This window comes from Saccopteryx leptura, chromosome X (assembly GCF_036850995.1).
Source record: "Saccopteryx leptura isolate mSacLep1 chromosome X, mSacLep1_pri_phased_curated, whole genome shotgun sequence".
Taxonomy (NCBI): Eukaryota; Metazoa; Chordata; class Mammalia; order Chiroptera; family Emballonuridae; genus Saccopteryx; species Saccopteryx leptura.
Genome location: NC_089516.1, coordinates 3,094,950 through 3,114,903, shown reverse-complemented (window position 1 = coordinate 3,114,903; position 19,954 = coordinate 3,094,950). Strand labels below are relative to the sequence as shown.

General features: G+C 53.0%; 1 protein-coding gene across 10 annotated transcripts in view; it reads right to left on the bottom strand.

Annotated features, from left to right (window-relative positions):
* The window catches only part of STS (steroid sulfatase), a 138,878-nt gene that overhangs the window by 27,117 nt on the left and 91,807 nt on the right, over positions 1-19,954 (bottom strand). For all 10 annotated transcript variants that reach the window (XM_066356783.1, XM_066356781.1, XM_066356786.1 and 7 more), the window contains one exon: positions 2,706-2,843. In XM_066356783.1, coding sequence (XP_066212880.1) covers positions 2,706-2,843 — 138 coding nt within the window. The remainder of the gene's footprint in view (positions 1-2,705; positions 2,844-19,954) is intronic.

Genomic DNA, 19,954 nt, shown 5'->3' with positions numbered 1-19,954 from the left:
TGTATGTATAAGGTCTGCCGGAAAGCTCTGTCCGTTTCTATCACAAATTTCGACACGTAAGCACACGTTTATTTGGCGCATGTGTGCCTCTCTATTTTTGTCACTTAATGTATACATACTGACGTAGCAAATTAACTAAAACAAAGTTTAGAAAAGAGGCCGGCGATGTTCAATAGGAAGAACATCATACCGCATCACGATAATGCCAGGCCACCTGCTGCTTTGGGGACTCGTCAAAAAAATTGCAGAACTAGGCTGGGAAATTCTGTCGCATCCACCATAGTCCCCGGACTTAGCACCCTCCGACGATCGCTTGTTTTTGTCCTTTACAAAATTTTTTGAAGGGCAAAAAAATTCAAAAAATGAAGAAGATATATCAAACAAGCACCGGTTCCATTTTTCGCATCAAAAGAGAAAACATTTTTCAAATAGGGGATATACACATTGCCCTCACGCTGGCCAGAAATCACGAATAATAACGGCAATTATATTAGTTAATAAAGTTCACTGACGGCAAGAAAAATTTGTATTTTGTTTTATTCCAAAAACGGACAGAACTTTCCGGTAGACCATATCTATCTATCTATATATATCTATATCTAATCTATATTTATATCTATATCTATATATCTATATCTATATATCTATATCTATCTATATCTATATCTATATATATATATTCGTAGCTATTGGACAGATGGTTCTGGATGTAGGGTATCTCATCACCTGTGTCAGCACCCCACGCCTCTGACTGACCCTGTTACCTCCAGCAACACCGAGCTGCTATTGGCTGATGGTGAGCACCTCCCCCCTGCCTAGAATAAACTCCCCACCTCTGCTAAGAGAAGGGCACACCCCGCCCTCCCAGCCTTGCCTGCCCTGGAAACGGGAACAAATACAATATTTAAAATAAAGAACAAGTCAATTTAAATCAACAAACTGACCAGTATTTCAACGGGAACTATGGGCCTGCTTTGGGCTAATGAGATGGTCAATGTGCTCCTCTCGCTGACCACCAATGAAAGAGGTGCCCCTTCCGGAAGTGCGGTGGAGGCTGGAGAAATGGCTTCAGGGGGCTGCATGCGGCCGTCCCCGGTGGGAGAGGGAGGCTCTCCTTGGTGACTGTGGGCACTTTGCGCAGACCAATGTTGACGCCCGTGTTAAAACTGCACGGGAGGGTGGGGGGCACTGTCTCGGCCTCCCGCCATCTCCCAGCCTGCCCAGCACCTGGCCGTGGACCACGACCGCCTTCATGGGAGAGGACGACATCCCACGTTTGTTTCCGCCTCTGGCCCACGGCCGGACGCACGGCTCCGTAGACATTTCTAAACCAGTTAACGGCTGAAAGCCTTCCACGCATCACCCTGCCTGCCTCCTCTCCGCAGGGAAGCTCTGGTTCCCCGCGCGCCCGGGCACCTGGCACGACACTGTGTCGCTTTACCCGGCCACTCTGCACGGCGGCGTGCTTCTCTGTGTCCCGTGCGTCCTCCTGCCTTATTCCGGTGGCCCCTGCTGTCTGGAACGCCAGGCTCAGTGACCCCTTTGTACCACGGCCACCTCTGCTCACCCTCTCTCGTGGCACGTCCCGCCCACACCCAGTGGTGAGGCGGGGGGGGGGGCGTCGGAATCCTTAGCGCCACTGTGCCCTTGTCGGAGTCTCCCTGAAGTCTCCGGGAAATGGGCCACACATTATTATAGTCGGGCACGCACGTGCCGCAGTCTCAGGGGGACACTGACCACGCCACGCGGGGGCAGTACCTGGGTGTCACGTAACACTCCCAGTGTCACACGATGCGTGACCCAGCACGGGGGTGGCTTGGCTGGCGTTGTGTGAGGAGTGAGCATCAGCTCAAAAAGCTATTGTAGGCCCTGGCCGGTTAGCTCAGTGGTAGAGCGTTGGCCTGATGTGGAGTCCTGGGTTCGATTCCCGGCCAGGGCACACAGGAGAAGCGCCCATCTGCTTCTCCACCCCTCCCCCTCTCTTTCCTCTCTGTCTCTCTCTTCCCCTCCCGCAGCTGAGGCTCCATTGCAGCAAAGTTGGCCCGGGTGCTGAGGATAGCTCCTTGGCCTCTGCCTCAGGCGCTAGAGTGGCTCTGGTTGTGCAGAGCGACGCCCCAGATGGGCAGAGCATCGCCCCCTGGTGGGCGTGCTGGGTGGATCCCGGTCGGGCGCATGCGGGAGTCTGTCTGACTGCCTCCCTGTTTCCAACTTTAGAAAAATACAAAAAAAGCTATTGTGGGTGGCGGCAGGCAGGGTAACGGGCTCCCCAATTTACCAATGTCGTCATCGCCCGGACGCGGGGACCACGTTCCCTTCCACGGCAGAGGGGACTTTGCAGAGGCAATGAGGGAGTGGGAATGGGGAGATCACCCTGGCATACCTGGGTGGGCCCGTGACACAGACGAATGAGGGTTTGCCACGCAGTTTCCCCACTCTGGCATGGCGCACACGTGACGCGTCCTCACTCGAAGCCAGCCAGGCTACGATGCTCGCAGAGCAGAACGCGCTTCTGACCGCACGTACTTTCAAGCGACCCCGAGGGGGTCAGGACTCGGCGCACCATTTGGCCGGGGAGCGTGGCGGTCACAAGCGTCCCTCAGAGAGGACGGGGGGCGGAGGGCCGTGCCAAAGCCCTGGGGTCAGGGGCGGAGTGGCCGGAGGGTGAGCCCAGAGGCCGGCGCTCGCCCGCCCGCGCACCCTCTCACCTTTGTAGATCCCGTTGCTGCCTCCATGGCGCTCCCCCTTGGCGGTCACCTCCTCCACGTGGGCGCCCTGGTCCGACGTGAAGTAGACGAGGGTGCTGTTGGTCAGCCCGAGCTCCTCCAGCACGTTCAGGAGCTGCCCTGCGGGGGAGGGGAGACTCGGTTCTCAAACAGCCCGGATCTCTGCGAGAGAACGGGGGTCAGCCCTGGCCGGTTGGCTCAGCGGTAGAGCGTCGGCCTGGCGTGCGGGGGACCCGGGTTCGATTCCCGGCCAGGGCACACAGGAGAAGCGCCCATCTGCTTCTCCACCTCTCCCCCTCTCCTTCCTCTCTGTCTCTCTCTTCCCCTCCCACAGCCAAGGCTCCATTGGAGCAAAGATGGCCCGGGCGCTGGGGATGGCTCCTTGGCCTCTGCCCCAGGCACTAGAGTGGCTCTGGTCGCGGCAGAGCGACGCCCCGGAGGGGCAGAGCATTGCCCCCTGGTGGGCGTGCCGGGCGGATCCCGGTCGGGCGCATGCGGGAGTCTATCTGACTGTCTCTCCCCGTTTCCAGCTTCAGAAAAATACAAAAAAAAAAAAAAAAGAACGGGGGTTGACGTGCCAACGGGGGGGGGCTCGCCTGCCCGCCCACCACGTCCCGAGGGCGGGAAGGGGACGCTCTCCTACGCAGGAGCTCCCCCCCCCCCGAGATCCCAGCAGAGGGCGGCGTCTCATCCGGAGCCCAGACTGTGGCGGGGTTCCCGACCAAGATGGCGACGGGCGTCAGTGATCCAATCGAGCGACACCTCGCGGCACCGCGGGGACCGTTCGGCGCCACAGACGGACTCAGCCGAGTGACCCGGTCAAGGATCTTACAAGGATGGGGCTGACGGGTCATGAGTCACTTGGAGGGAGATACTAGGAGGCAGGGCCCAAACCTCTGCACTCACCAGCTGGGCACGGGCCTCTGGTTAGAAAGAAGCGTAGCGATGGCCCATAAGGACTGGGGGAAAAAAACCCCACCGATATCCCTCTTGTACGAGAAAATCCACCTTCAGATATTTTATTGATGAATGACCTCTTGTAACCCTTAGAGTAGATACCCACGTCCAAATCTATCATATCCATACCCCTCATCTCCCCCTCATTCTTGCCCCTATCCTATGTCCCCGAGCCTGACACTGTGCCCCACCCCACCCCCAACAATAGTAGCTAACACCACAACATCAACAGCTCTGAGATCCCAGCCACCGTCACCCGAGCGCCGTCAACGTGCAGGGGACGTTCTCCCACGGCCTCTCGTTTAGACGGCCCTGAGCTCTGGGAGCAGGCAGAACTGTTTCTGGTCACTCATTTGACGGCTGACGGCAGCAAGGCTCCGGACAGATAAGTGACCCCCGGCGAGGAAACGGGAGAGGCAGAGACAGAGAGTGAAGTCACACTACAAAAGCCAGACTCTTCCTGCCCTGTGTAGTCACGGGGTGGGGGAGGGGGGAGGACCCTGTGAGGTTCAGACAGGAGCAGAAAAGACATCAAGGGGGAGAAAATTAGAGGTGCGTGGAGAGGCGCCCATCTGCTTCTCCACCCCCACCCCCTCCTTCCTCTCTGTCTCTCTCTTCCCCTCCCGCAGCCAAGGCTCCATTGGAGCAAAGATGGCCCGGGCACTGGAGATGGCTCCTTGGCCTCTGCCCCAGGCGCTAGAGTGGCTCTGGTCGCAGCAGAAGGACGCCCCGGAGGGCAGAGCATCGCCCCTGGTGGGCGTGCCAGGTGGATCCCGGTCGGGCGCATGCGGGAGTCTGTCTGACTGTCTCTCCCCGTTTCCAGCTTCAGAAAAATACAAATAAAAAAATTGGTGGTGCGCACTGAAATACCCACGCATACAACCGAAGGACGACCCCTGCCTTCTTCCAATTAATCTAGGAGGGAGGGCACAGATTTAATTAGTGTGGATCAAGGGCGCACGAGAGGTTTTGAACATGTCTGTCTCCGTCTCCTGACGCCTAAGATCTTCCACACAGGAGAAAGAGAAGCCGGCTGAGGATTCCAGATGGGGCTGTAGGTGGCCTCTCCGAGCAGGCAGCCAGCACCAGCTCTCAGAGGGGAAGGGAGAGGCAGTCCGCCCGAGGGTTTATAAGTCCCACGGAGAGCCACGTACTCACGGGCTGCTGGCGGCCACCTGGGACGCCGAGCCGGTCTCCGTTCCCCTCTCTCTCAAGCTATTCTCAGACCAGCGTGGGGGCTCCCCCCCCCCGCGGCCCCCCGAAAGCCTCACACCATGAGTAATGGGCGCATCCACCTGATGTGGGCGCGGCTCCTTAGTCTCGACGTGACATTGGGGGCCGCCCTCCTCGACCCTGCCCTGCAGCACAACCCCACACCGGAGTCCTGCAGCGGAAATCATAACTGCAGCACGGACATCCTTTCCAGCACGGAGGCCACGTCCCCCTGCAGACCTGCCTGCGCACCCCCGGGGTTGGGGGGGGGCGTCCCCACCTACAGGCACAGAGAGGAGACCGGGAACGCAGGGACGTGGCCGGGAGGGCGTCCGAGGCCAAACCAAGGCCAGTTTTGCTGCTTGATGGGAAATGCCAGCAGATGAAGTATGTTCAACCCTTCCCAATATTTTAACTCGTGTAATAAACGGCTCTGGAGGGCTCGCCGTATACATAAATGCCACACTCCGAGCCGAGGACAAAGAGGGCCGTGGGAGGAGCCGTGACGAATCACCGTCAGACAGACGCTCACTGTGGCGGGGTTGGGGACGCTCCCCAAACTCTGCACACTCGGGCGGGGGGGTCCTTCTAGCGTGCATGTCAGCCCCACCGCTTTGAAAATGGTAACATCAGCTCGTTTTTCTTAAGACTGATCGTACACCGTGGGGCAAAAAAGCGGGTTGATCGTTCGCCGCGTGGAAAACAATGCAATCGTTAACAAATAATAACACGGACGATACGTTGTGTTTCGTGTGTGCACAGCTATAAGCTTCCCCTCGTCTGCTGGACGAAAGAGCCAGAATTTCTCATTTCCAGGTTCTCTTCTTTTCGGATATTACGAAACCGTGGTCAAGAAGTCCTCCTGTATTTTCTGTTTCTCCTTTTTTTTAGAGAGAAGCTCGCTCCTGTTGTCCACGGTTAGATAACAAATTGCTCTCGAAATGGCTGATTTTCTGTGTGTGTGTGCGTTGCCCTTCAGGGGAGCGAGATGAGAAAGCTTTGGAAATAAAACATTTCATTTTTAAGCTATCTCGCGGCCCGCCATCGGTAATTCAACGCCATCATCCGATATAAACTGGCATCATTATCCCTGGAGAACCTTTCCTGAGAAATAATATTTGCGGTCCTCTGACTTGTGCTGTGTGGCAGGAGAAATTCTGGCTCTTTCGTCCTCCATCTCTGTGCCTGTGGGCTGCAGGGGAAGGGGGAAAAAATTCTAGAAAGTTCCTCCACTCCCTGGGGTCATTCCACGCACAGGTGAAGCCACTATGTAGAGACAGCACCACGATGAGCCACCCAGGAGAGGGATGGGTTCGCAACGCACACGCGCAACTCCGGGTCTCGCCTCAGGGGGGCACTCTCTCGTGAAACCAAGAGCACGAACTCCCTGGGTCCCGGAAATATTGACGTCTAAGCTGGACACAATACAAACTATAACAGCAGAGGGTTGGCAGGAGAAATAAGGGAGTTTGGCGTCCAAAACACTGAGCCCGGGACGGGTCAGCCATCGCATGCTCAACGCCCCGAGTTCTTCCAATGGAGTTAAAGAAAAGTCGGTCAGAGGGGCACTCCACTCATCGGGGTGACCGCTGCGTAAGTTGGATACGTGTTTATGTTCGGTGCCAACTCCACCATGGACATCACGGTTACCCCGAGGCAGGGTAGTCACTTGGCAATGATGGGGAGAGGGCTGAGCTTTTTGTTCGTTTGTTTGTTTTTTAGAAAGGAGAGAGAGGGGGAAAGAGACAGAGAGAGAGAGGAGAGAAAGACCGAGAGAGAGTGAAGGGCGGAGGAGCAGGAAGCATCAACTCCCATATGTGCCTGGACCAGGCAAGCCCAGGGTTTCGAACCGGCGACCTCAGCATTTCCAGGTCGACGCTTTATCCACTGCGCCACCACAGGTCAGGCCTGGATATGTGTTTAATCGCTATGCTGTACTCTTGAAAAACAATGACTCTACTACTGTACGTCAACTGCAGAAAGAAAAAAAAATTTTTTAAATGAAAAATGGCGCCTTGCCTCCTAGACGGACGTCTGGTGAATTAAGCTGATCTGGCGTTTCTCTTTTCTTCGACAAAGTACACAACATATTGGAGCCAACTTCGGGGAAGCAGGAGGCTCGTTAAGGAAAAGAAATAAAACCTCTCGTTCAGCCACCCACCACAAGTAATTAAGAAAGAACTCCCGCCTACTCAATGCAATTCCCGGGAACACCGAAAACTCTAAAAAGTTCCCCTAAAACTAGGCTGCTCTGTCCTTTGCTTGATGAAGACCTAGCTGGTGGGACCCTGCACAGAATTTTAAGGTAGATTAACGTATCTATCCGTAGCACCCGATGGTGGCCATGACTCTCCGTGGGCGTGGGAAATGCTAGGCACGCCCCCTGGAAGCCAGATTTTTGAAAAATTAATTTTTTGGGGGGAGGGATGATACTGGTTCATACAGTTAGGTAGATTTCACATATACAATTCAATGACACATCGTCTGTATTCTGCAGTGTGCGCTCACCACTCAACGTCTGATCTTCCTAACCTACAGCTCAGAGAGTCTGCTGTCACCGGCCACAGACCAGCAAATCCTTCATCGGCTGACGTAGGATTAGAACAGGGGCCCCTAAACTACTGTCCGCGGGCCACATGCGGCCCCCTGAGGCCATTTATCCGGCCCCCACTGCACTTCCGGAAGGGGCACCTCTTTCATTGGTGGACAGTGAGAGGAGCATAGTTCCCATTGAAATACCGGTCAGTTTGTTGATTTAAATTCACTTGTTCTTTATTTTAAATATTGTATTTGTCCCCATTTTTTTTTTTTTTTTACTTTAAAATAAGATATGTGCCGTGTGCATAGGGATTTGTTCATAGTTTTTTTTTTATAGTCCGGCCCTCCAACGGTCTGAGGGACAGTGAACTGGCCCCCTGTGTAAAAAGTTTGGGGACCCCTGGATTAGAGGCACAACCGTCACCCCACCCATCAGAACACACTTGTCCACGCACAAATAGAGTAGATGGACCGTCTCCAGTGGGAAGTGGGTTCCATTCTGTGCAGGAAACTGTGATCTAGAATAAATGGCCACGTGTCTGTGAGCCCCCCGTCCAGATGTTCTCCGTGACGCAGAGCTCTGGGGGTCCCCCAGGGGAGCCGTTTGGAAGCCCGGGGAGTTCTCTATTGGATCGGATCATGCTCAAACCCTCGTAGGTAAAAGCAAACAGTTTATGACCTCAAATAAAAACCCTGGGTTTGGGTTACTGATCTGCATCCCATCAGCTGGTCTAGACACAGAAAGAATGTGTGGTTTTATGGAGGACGTGTGTGTGTGGGGGTGCATGTGTTTGCATGTGTGTGCCTGCATGTGCATGCACGTGTGTGTATTCATGTGTGTGCGTGCATGCATGTGTGCGTGTGTGCACACATGTGTGTATGCATGCATGAGTGCGTGCATGCACATGTGCATATGTGTGTGCGTGCATGTGTGCGTGTGCACGTGTGTATGCATGTGTGCGTGCGTGTGGGTGGGTGCGTGCATGCACACATGCGTGTATGCATGTGTGTGTGTGTGTGCACGTGTAGGGCTGCGAGTTGGTGTTCTTTGCTGTGGCTCTACATTTGTTCCCTGACTTCAGGATGTTTTTAGAGAGAGGCAAGCCACACACTGCAGTAGTGACACGGAAGATGTGGAGTCTGGCCTTGCTGCCCTTGACCGCAAGGCGCGTCTCGTATTCATGGCAGACTGGGTCAGAAAGGTGTGGATGCCGCCCGGCCCCTCAGGGGCTGAAGCAGCGCGGGGAAACACAATTCTTGCAGGCTGTTCTCGGGAGCTAAGACAGCACCGTGGGGTCAAGAGGGCGCACTCTGCCCCGTATGACATTTCCGCACGCCAAGGATGACGGAAAGGCGGCTTCCATCGTTGCGAATGACTGAGCGAGGACAGCAAAGGGGTCAGGCTTTGTCACGAGCAATTTATGCCGCTGCACGCGAGCCTGCCACCGCCGGTGACGGAGGAGCTGGGCGACCCTGGTGTCAAAAGATCTTTAAGACGCGGATAAGTCCTTCCCTGACAGCCCTGTCTCTCCTTCCCTGTTCCAGACGGCCCATCTCACCCGCTCCTTTGGGGAACACCCTCTATCATGTCTGCCACGTCCCTGTCTCCTAAATTAGCACACCACATCTCACCCAATAGATGTTCAGAAGAGACCCCTAAACACTTCCCAGAGAGCCACCGGAAAGCAAGCCCGTACGATACCGCGGAACCGATCTGGCTACTTCCCGCGTTCACTTACGCAATTTATTTTTTTCATTCTCCTGGTTTGACTCAAATGGGTCATCCAGAGCTTGCGTTTTCGAATACGGGTTCAGGTCACCTCGTGTGTTCACAGGATGTATGTGAACAGGTTAATCCAACACTCGGAGACCATGGCCAAGTGAAGGTTTCTGGTGGGTGAATCTGGAGGGAGGTCTGAGAACTTCAGAGAGACGCACCAGAAGGATACAGTGTATCTGTGTGAAGACCAGCCTCTCGGAAGAGAGCTGACACGTGGTACAATGTGTCATAAACGTTGACATGTAACAAAAGCAGACGGCGGGCCCTGTTCCAATGTCAAGAACTTTGCTTGGATTTCAGACTATCTACCTAACTCATAACTTGGATACTTGGATACACAGGGATAATAACCCTTGTCAGCACACTAAATTCCTAGAGTAGTTGAGAAATGGCAAACAGTAAGACTGGAATGCGGTCCTTCCACGGATGACCCGCTGTTTCCCTCTGCCTCAGTCCCCACCTGAGTTCCCACCGTTTCCAGCAAACTCACCCTCACTTGGTGTTGCGCCCGCTTGCTATGAAATTGGTGCAGCTTGGCCCTGGCCCGTCGGCTCAGCGGTAGAGCATCAGCCTGGCATGTGGAAGTCCTGGGTTCGATTCCTGGTCAGGGCACACAAGAGAAGTGCCCATCTGCTTCTCCACCTCCCCTTCTCTCTCTGTCTTCCTCTCCCACAGCCATGGCTCATTGAAGCAAGCTGGCCCCGGGAGCTGAGGAGGGCTCTGTGGCCACTGCCTCAGGCACTAAAAATAGCTCTAGCAACAAAGCATCGGCCCCAGATGGGCAGAGTATCCCCGGTAGGTGGGTTAACTGGTGGATCCCAATTGGGGTGCAGGTGGGAGAGTCTATCTCTCTGCCTCCCTGCTTCTCACTCACAGAAAAACAAAAGGAAAATGGTGTGGTTTCCCTGACCACAGTCTTCCCCTCTGCCTGCACCTGCCCTCAGTGTCTGGGACGCTCCAAAGACCCCACTCTGCTCGCTTCTTGGAGTCACAAGCACTTGTCAGGGTGTTGCATCCGCTGCACGTAATCTGCATGACCCCAACGAGTGCTCACGCTGACAGAGCGCGCTGCTCTGGTCCTGTGTCCGTGGGACAAACACACAAGACAAGCAGTGTCGCTGTGTCTATTCCACGGAATCGCCCACGGGTGTCTGCCAGAAAACCCAGGTGGGCGTGCCTGTGGGTCGGAGCAAGGCCCGTTGGGGTCACTTCCTGTGACCCCGACTTCCTCAGGGTCACAGACATCACAGCGGGATGGCTGACCAGAGCAGCAGGCTACCCGGCCAGGCAGAAAGTGCTACACTATCGTACTAGGCTTTCTGCACTGCCTTGGGGACTTGGGGGGCAGGCGTTGGGTCCCTGGAACCCCCACCAGCGAGATTTGTCTTGGGAGGACCAGGTGCCCATGGGCCCGTTTCTATGATCCAAGTCAGTGCAAAGCTCCCCAAACCCATCAGCCAGGATGTCACCGGGGACGCCTCTCACAGGAGAGATGACCTTCAGTTTCTAACCGGATCCGGGCCAGGTGCTGAGGCTGTCTAGAGGTGACGGACAGTGTGACAGAAACGAAACCTTTCAGAATGCTCTATCCATTAGGCTCTACCACACCATCTGTCTTAGGACTAGATTTCCCTTGTCCTGGATTTCACCATCTAGAAAGCCGAAGGTGGCCTGACCAGGCGGTGGCGCAGTGGATAGAGCGTCAGACTGGGAAGCCGAGGACCCAGGTTCGAGACCCCGAGGTTGCCAGCTTGAACGTGGGCTCATCTGGTTTGAGCAAAAAGCTCACCAGCTTGAACCCAAGGTCGCTGGCTCAAGCAAGGGGTTACTCGGTCTGCTGAAGGCCCACGGTCAAGGCACAAATGAGAAAGCAATCAATGAACAAGTAAGGTGTCGCAATGCGCAATGAAAAACTAACGATTGATGCTTCTCATCTCTCCATTCCTGTCTGTCTGTCCCTGTCTATCCCTCTCTCTGACTCTCTCTCTGTCTCTGTTAAAAATAAATAAATAAATAAATTTACTTGTTAAAAAGCCGAAGGTCCAAAACTGACCATTACTACTCTTCCTTCGTTGACCTCTTGCCCACAACTCACAGGTGCAAGCCCGCCTCAAACACTCACCTTACACCCTAGAGATGCTAACACCCCACCAGCCTCCCGGTCCAGGGGCCCTCCCACTGCCGGCCTGAGGCTCCCCACGACGTCCACCTGATGCCAACGTGAGCCGCTGACGTCACGAGGAGAACTCGGGCGCAAGCCGTTAGAAGCAGGGTGGCTCCTTCTCCCAGACCCTGAAGCCCAAGGCCACAGGTGGACGGGCTTGCCCTACAGACTGAGGTCCACAGGGGACATCTCGGATACCGGGTGAGATCGTAATCATCATGTAAGAACACACAGGACGGTGCCAGCGTGCGTCTGCCCTTGTACAACAGGCATTGTTCTCACCCGTGATGTTTCTACTCGGTGTAATGGGGCCGATGCCCGTTGTTAACCAAAGACGCTGGCTCATCCGGGGAAGGGAAAATAATGACAGTGACAGCAGGGAGCACTTGTTGACCACTTCTTACATACCGGGCACCCATGGTGACCGCTCCCAATACATGACTTCCTTTCACTCTGATTGCTTCAGTCAACTAACTCCATCAAGCAGGACTGACTCTCCCCCAGGCAGGCGAGTTGCCTGTGGTGTTTCTTGGGAGCCCCAAGTGCCCCCTGACTTAACAGCAGGCATCGATACAGTATCTACTCCTGACCCCCCCCCAGTTCTCACCTCACCTTTCCACTAGACGCACTGGTACTCCGCAGAATATTATCTGGACATGGCTTTAACTCCGTCTCCCAGGTCCCAATATAGCTTCTCCTCCCAGGCCTTGAAGTCTTTAAGCAGCAAGTGAAATGTGCTCGCCGGCAGAGGTCGAAGGCGGAAGATTATCGAAAGAAAGCCTTTTGCTTGTAAGCAAATCGACCTCCTGCTCTTCTGTCTGTCACTGTCTCATTTTGAACGCAGACACCCTTAGTGTCCGAGGCTGTCTCGAGAGCACAGGGCGTGATGGACTTCTAGCCGACGGGAGCGGGAAGAATATGTCAGCGGTCGGTCGTTGCTGCCAACAGAGCTCAGAGCCCACGAGCAGGTGGCCTCCCGGTCACCGCAACGGTCTAGAAATCTTCTCATGCTACTCAATGGAGCACAAGCTACATTGCAGCTTCACTTTCCCTCTGCAAACGAGATGGCCACAAAAATACCTCCTACTGCAGTCCCGGGAGCCATCAAAATTATCCACGTACAATGTTTCAGTATACAGCAAAGGCTTTCATGCTTTGGCTACTGTTAGTCACCAAATGTTTCATTACTATGGTGCTGGTGGCGGTGGCTTGGATGCTGCATTATTAAAATGCTACCACGTATCTTAGGCATCCTGTCCGAGGTAATAATTGGGAAGCCAATGCCTTGATCATAGGAGATGCTAGCTTCTTTATGGAAACGATGTATAAAGAGAGTGTGAAGAAGAAGTATGTATCCTTTTTACTTTGAGATGTAAATTCAAAGCAAAAGTAACATCTGGTCCCAGGCTCGAGAGCAGGAAGTGGAGCTCCGTAAAAATGGTAACATTATTGCCTGACCTGTGGTGGCGCAGTGGATAAAGCGTCGACCTGGAAATGCTGAGGTCGCCGGTTCGAAACCCTGGGCTTGCCTGGTCAAGGCACCTATGGGAATTGATGCTTCCAGCTCCTCCCCACCTTCTCTCTCTGTCTCTCTCTCCTCTCTCCCTCTTCCTTTTTCTCTCCTCTCTAAAATGAATAAGAAAAACCGGTAACATTATTACAGAATTCGTGAAAGACCCAGAGGTGAATGCTTTATAGCCTAAGTCAGTTTAGAGAAGGAAAATCAATAGTCCGCACAGTGGGTTTCCACATCCATATTAACGGCCACACGGTTGGGCCACCCTGGTCCTGCCCCGGGCTTTGTCCTAACCCTTTCCACCTTCTTCCTATGGACTGTTTACATCTCTAGGTTAAGGTTGCAAAAAACTCTTTCTCCAGAAAATTGATGATTTTGTACACAAAGAATTACTGGAAACTCAGACAGACAGACAGACACACACACACACAAATGAAGAGAAAGAAAAAACATAACACTACTATGTCTGTTTCTTTCCTTCTTCCCACCCTGTTACTGAATTTCTGGACACCCTGGTCATGTCGGGGACGCTCTCCAGACGTGCACACCGGGAGCACACACAGAAAATCAAGAACAGGTTCATGGAGAGAAAGATGAGGCTTGATCTGAGGCAACAAAGCATTTGAAGTGAATGCAGTCAAGCCTGACCAGGCAGTGGTGCAGTGGATAGAGCGTCGGACTGGGATGCAGAGGACCCAGGTTCGAGACCCCGAGGTCGCCGGCTTGAGTGCAGGCTCATCTGGTTTGAGCAAAAGCTCACCAGCTTGGACCCAAGGTCGCTGGCTCAAGCAAGGGGTCACTCGGTCTGCTGTAGCCTCACGGTCAAGGCACATATGAGAAAGCAATCAGTGAACAACTAAGGTGTCATAACGAAAAACTGACGACTGATGCTTCTCATCTCTCTTCGTTTCTGTCTGTCTGTCCCTATTTAACCCTCTCTCTGACTCTCTGTAAAATAAATACATAAATAAATGTATAAATAAATAAAGTGAATGCAGTCAAGACCAGAGCCCAGGACCAACACCGCGCATACGGGGTGTCTCCACGAGGTGGGCAAACGGGTGGGACGCAAGTGCTGTATTGGATACCCGCACAAGACAGGCAAAGAGGGACAACGAAACGAGGTTCCAATCTTCCTGTCCCCTGTCCCCATAACTTGCCTTTGTCCTTGACCACGGATGAGTTCCTGATGTGGGCTGTGCCTCAGGAATTCCATTCTCTGGTCTTCACAAAGTGCCGAGCGAGGAAGCCCGACAGGTGTGTTTGAGGGTGCTCGTTCAGGGCACATGAGGGGTTCGACTATAACATGCTAGGAGGCTGCCCGCGCGCACAGCTGTGTGACCCTCTGGTGCGGACGGCAACGGGGAGACGACAGTGGGGTCACAGGGGGGACCCTGGGTTCTCGGAGAACTGGACATCATTTCTTTCTCTCCACAAATGAATGCAGGTCTTACAACCTTTCCCACAGTTGCTCTGAGGGCAGTTGAAATGGATACTCAACAGCCAGCTGAGGTCGCCGGTTCGAAACCCCGGGCTTGCCCGGTCAAGGCACGATTGAGAAGCAACTATGAGTTGATGCTTCTTGCCCCTCCTCCCGCCTTTCTCTCTCTCTCTCTCTCTCCTTTCTTTAACATCCATAAATAAAAATCTTAAAAAATAATGAAAGAAAGGGCACCACAAAATGTGAGTGTCCTTTGCACGTACTAAACGATTCGTTCTTTGCTGCGTGCATGCCCGATGCAGACGGATGTGTATTCTACAGTCGTGCGTGCGGACGCCGCCCCTCCTCACGGACACCTGTCACAGTTTATGCTGCTCGGGTCAAAGAATCCCTCCTGTCCACCCAGACCCCACAGGCTGCTGCCCGCCGTGACCTACGACGTCCGAGCCGGTCACACCCCTGCCTGGAAGAATCCAACCTCTGTGCGGGTAGACGCCCAAAGCATTTCCAAGGTAGGAGCACCCACCTCGTTGGGGACAAAGCTCACTCCTCTTGTTTCAAGATAAACTGTCACATCCTTCCGTCTCTCTTCCCCCCCTTTACTTCCCGGACAGGCGGCGGTTCAACACATCCAAACCGTCTCATCCGAGTCCGGACACCAAGCTTCTCCAGGAGCTCATTGTCGGAAGCTTGTCTTCCTCCCTGAGCTCGGAGCTTGTATCCGCCACAATCAGATGCAGAAGTGCGTTTCTAAGACGGTTCTCACTGCTGAGAGGAGAGGGAGAGAGAGAGAGAGAGAGAGAGAGAGAGAGAGAGAGAGAGAGAGAGAGAGAAGGGGAGGAGGAGCTGGAAGCATCAACTCCCATATGTGCCTTGACCAGGCAAGCCCAGGGTTTCGAACCAGCGACCTCAGCATTCCAGGTCGACGCTTTATCCACTGCGCCACCACAGGTCAGGCCATAAGCACATTTCTAAGACGGTTCTCACTGGTGAGATGCGGCAGGCGAGATCATCGCCACGCCGGCGAAGCCACTCTACACGCCATGCTGCCTTCCCCATGGTGGAGGCAAAAAAAAAGACTTAAACTGCTGTGATGCTGTCATTTTTGTTCCCTTCTGGCTCCCGGCTTCACTTTTGGAGTGAACAGCAGTGATCTCTCTCTAACCATAAACCGGGAGCGTGGACAGGGGGCACAGGGTAACATTCCGCCGTCACGGCTGACTAGAGGGAGATTATGGAGGGGAATGTCACCCAGCATCTGCTTTACAGTTTAAGCAATTGATAAACACCAGAGCCTGTTTCCCTCTAAATGAAACTCAATAGGTATGTCCGCTGTTTGTGACCTCCCCGGCACGACACTTTCTGTTAAATACAGCACGCCGCCAGTCACCGCCAGAAACGGCACAGCTTGGGACCGTGTTAATTTTTTGCATGAGCGGTAGCTGGGATGCCCAACGGACAAGGTCAGTCTCGCACGGAGGATGTATCGATGGAAATAACGCCATTTCATAGCCTGACTTCAGTTATTTATTTTTTTTCCTTACCGGTTGGGAGCCAATAAAATAAAGAGTTTCCCTGTAAAAAAAAAAATAACAATCTTCCGAAAACAGTATGGAGATTCCACAAAAAGCTAAAACCGGACCTCGCATGTGGGCCACTGAGTCCTCCTTGGAGTATTTATCGGAAGGAAACGAAAACTCGTTTGAATAGACATAGGCACCCCTCTGCTCCTGGCAGCATTATTCACCATAGCCAAGGTAGGAAAGGGGTTATCAAGATGTGGTGCATACATAAAACAGAATATATATATATATATATATATATATATATATATATATATATATATATATATTTGTATTTTTCTGAAGTTGGAAACAGGGAGGCAGTCACACAGACTCCCGCATGCGCCCGACCGGGATCCACCCGGCACGCCCACCAGGGGTCGATGCTCTGCCCATCTGGGGCATCGCTCTGTTGCAACCAGAGCCATTCTAGCACCTGAGGCAGAGGCCAAGGAGCCATCCTCAGTGCCCGGGCCAACTTTGCTCCAATGGAGCCTCGGCTGCGGGAGGGGAAGAGAGAGACAGAGAGGAAGGAGAGGGGGAGGGGTGGAGAAGCAGATGGGCGCTTCTCCTGTGTGCCTTGGCCGGGAATCGAACCCGGGACTCCCGCACACCAGGCCGGTGCTCTACCACTGAGCCAACTGGCCAGGGCCTAAAACAGAATATGAAGCAGTCGTGAAGAAGGATGAAATCTTCCCATCTGTGACAGCATGGATGGACCCAGAGCCCTGGCTGACAAACTACTTCTCGTGAGCCACATGCGGCTCTCTGGCCCCTTGAGTGTGGCTCTTCCACAAAATACCACGTGCGGGCGCTACCTTGATAAGGAATGTACCTACCTCTATAGTTTAAATTTAAAAAATCTGGCTCTCAAAAGAAATTTCAATCGTTGTACTGTTGATATTTGGCTCCGTTGACTAATGAGTTCGCCGACCCCTGAGCTAGATAGAGGGTGAACTATGTTCAGCGAATTATGTCAGGCAAGGAAATACCATATGGTTTTATGTATATGTGTAGTAAAAAAACAAACAAAAAAAAAACCCCTGGCTCAGTGGTAGAGTGTTGGCCTGGCGTGCGGGGAACCAGGGTTCGATTCCCAGCCAGGACACATAGGAGAGGCGCCCATTTGCTTCTCCGCCCCCCCCCCTTCTTCCTCTCTGTCTCTCTCTTCCCCTCCCGTAGCCAAGGATCCATTGGAGCAAAGATGGCCCGGGCGCTGGGGATGGCTCCTTGGCCTTTGTCCCAGGCGCTAGAGTGGGTCTGATCGCAGCAGAGTGATGCCCCGGAGGGGCAGAGCATCGCCCCCTGGTGGGCAGAGTGTCGCCCCCTGGTGGGCGTGCCGGGTGGATCCCGGTCGGGCGCATGCGGGAGTCTGTCTGACTGTCTCTCTCCGTTTCCAGCTTCAGAAAAATACAAAAAAAAAAAAACCCCAAAAAACAAATGAACAAACCACGCAAAAACAAACTCGTAGAAACAAAGACCCGAGGGATGGTCCCCAGAGAAGAAGAAGGGCTGGGGGTTGGCAGGGGGCATAGTCCGTCGGGCTGTGCTAAGTCTGACCGGTGACAGAGATCGCAGGGGGAAGAACAGGCTCAGATCATGAACTGCTCGCTGACGGTGACGTCACACATTCGATGACGTGGTTTAAAAGTCCTCCAGTGATCCCTGATACACATTCACTGTTCTCAATCTCTAGTGTCTGTGCTTCCATCTCTTCACACAGCTAACGGACAGGATGCATAACTGAGTTGTGACTGTCCAGGGCAAGCAGGGAACGGGCCCAGGCACCAACCTGGAGCTTAGGGACGCAGGGGGAGGTCACACGGGTGAGGGGCAGGACGCAGGCCAGCTGGTCCCTCCTCGCTGCCCCGGGAGACACTTGGGGGCAGAGTAGTAATAAGAGGACAGGCATAGGAGGGGTGTGGCTGCCCCCCGTGCCGGCACGGGTGTCCTTTGACACCCCCTCCAGGGGCGACAAGACAGGTGTCTGTGACCACTGCCCACTGACAGGGCAGACCCTGCCTGTGCACTCATCCTGTGCCGTCTCACACAGAGATGCTGGACCGTGGCCCCCCCCGGCTGACATTGGGCTCTAGGGGCCTCGTTGCTCTGAACTCCTGACCTGACACCTACGGCCCAGACACAGAGCACGGCCTCAGGCCTCCACAGTCCACCTCACTCAACTTCTCAGCGGTCTCCCACCAGCGGAGAAGACTGACCAACCAAAGACAATATCCACAACAGCGAGCAAATAACATGTGGACACGGAGTCTCTCTCTCTCTCTCTATTTCTGCCGGGTAACTAAAAGTCTTAACATTCTCTTTTGGAATTTTCAATGAAGAAAAGCACCAGGGTGAAAAATAAAAGCCTGGCCCTGGCCAGTTAGCTCAGTGGTAGAGAACTGACCTGGCATGTGAATGTCCCAGGTTCGATCCCCGGTCAGGGCACACAGGGGAAGCGAACATCTGCTTCCCCACCCTTCACCCACCCCTTGTCTCTTTCTCTCTCTCCCCCCTCTCCTCTAGCCATAGTTCAATTGGTCCTAGTGAGTTCGCCCCCAGTGCTGAGAATGACTCCGTGGAGCCTCCATCTCAGGCACTAAAAATAGCCCGGCTGCCAAACAACGGCTCAAGGTGGGCAAAGCATCGGCCCTAGATGGGGGTTGCTGGGTGAATCCTGGCTGGGGTACATGCAGAAGTCTGCTCTCTGTCTTCCCTGCTCTCAATTAAAATCAAAAGAATAGCAAAGAAAAGAGAAAATCCTATCTATGGCTCGAGCTGATTTCTGATCATTGTGTCCTACATGCTTTGGCATTCAGAAATAAAAAGCACTGGTTGGGTATGTTACACGTATTCAAACCTAACGGGCATGGTTGGCAGCGTGAGAGGTTGCCTGCCGCGACGCTGTGTCACGTCGGCCTCGGATGCGGGGGCTTCAGAAAACGTGCCGACCCCACTTGACAAATGACAACAGAATGTTTTGGTTGAATGAAAAAAGAAAAATGTCTGACCTTTTTACGAATCAATATCATGTGGCATATGTAACTTGGAAAAAGAGTTCTCCCCTTTCATTCATCATATTAGCAAAGATATTTTTGTTTTTCTTTTCTCTTTTTTAGAAATCATAAGCTTATTGCTGGCAAAAGTGTATTGAACTGATCCAATACATTGGGACAACGCAGTGCCTTTTCTGGTCTTTACCTTTGTGTGAATGTCTTTGCATGAAATCTCTGTATAGCTCAAGGAATTCCTTTCTATCCTACCTGGATGTTGCACGTGACTTGACGGTGGTTTAGCCTTTTCAGTTTATCTCTTGTGACATCGGGGAATTTTAGATTTTAAGTGGTTCAATCTGGCAATATCTGTATTAATTTATTCATTTGCTTTTAGGTTTAAAAAAGGTCCTTGCTCAACCAGACATCAGATAAACAGATCCCGGTAAATTTTCCTGAATCCTTAACAGGTCTACTTCCCAAAATCCATCTCCATGAGGAATTTACTTAGGCACATGGGGGACAGTATGCATATGGAACAGTATGCAGGCCAGAATCACGTTAACATCCTAGCTGTCACGTGCTCTCTGCAGCACTTGGGGCAAGTGACCTAAGTTTGTGAGACTTCATTTCCCTGTGGACCTTATCTTGACCATCATCGCTTCCTTCTCCCTCCTTCTCCTCCTATCATGGGTACAGTTTTCATCATTTTTTACATTATCGTCATCTTTAATCATCATCATCACCATCATCATCACCACCATCATCATCACCACCATCATCATCAATGCCATCATTATCATCATCATCATCATCATCATCACAACCACCATTATCACCATCATCACCATCATCACCATCATCATCATCACAACCACCATTATCACCATCATCACCATCATCACCATCATCATCATCACCATCATCACCATCATCATCATCATCATCACCATCATCACCACCATCATCATCACCTTCATCATCACCATCATCACCTTCATCATCACCATCATCATCATCACCATCATCACCTTCATCACCACCATCATCACCATCATCACCACCACC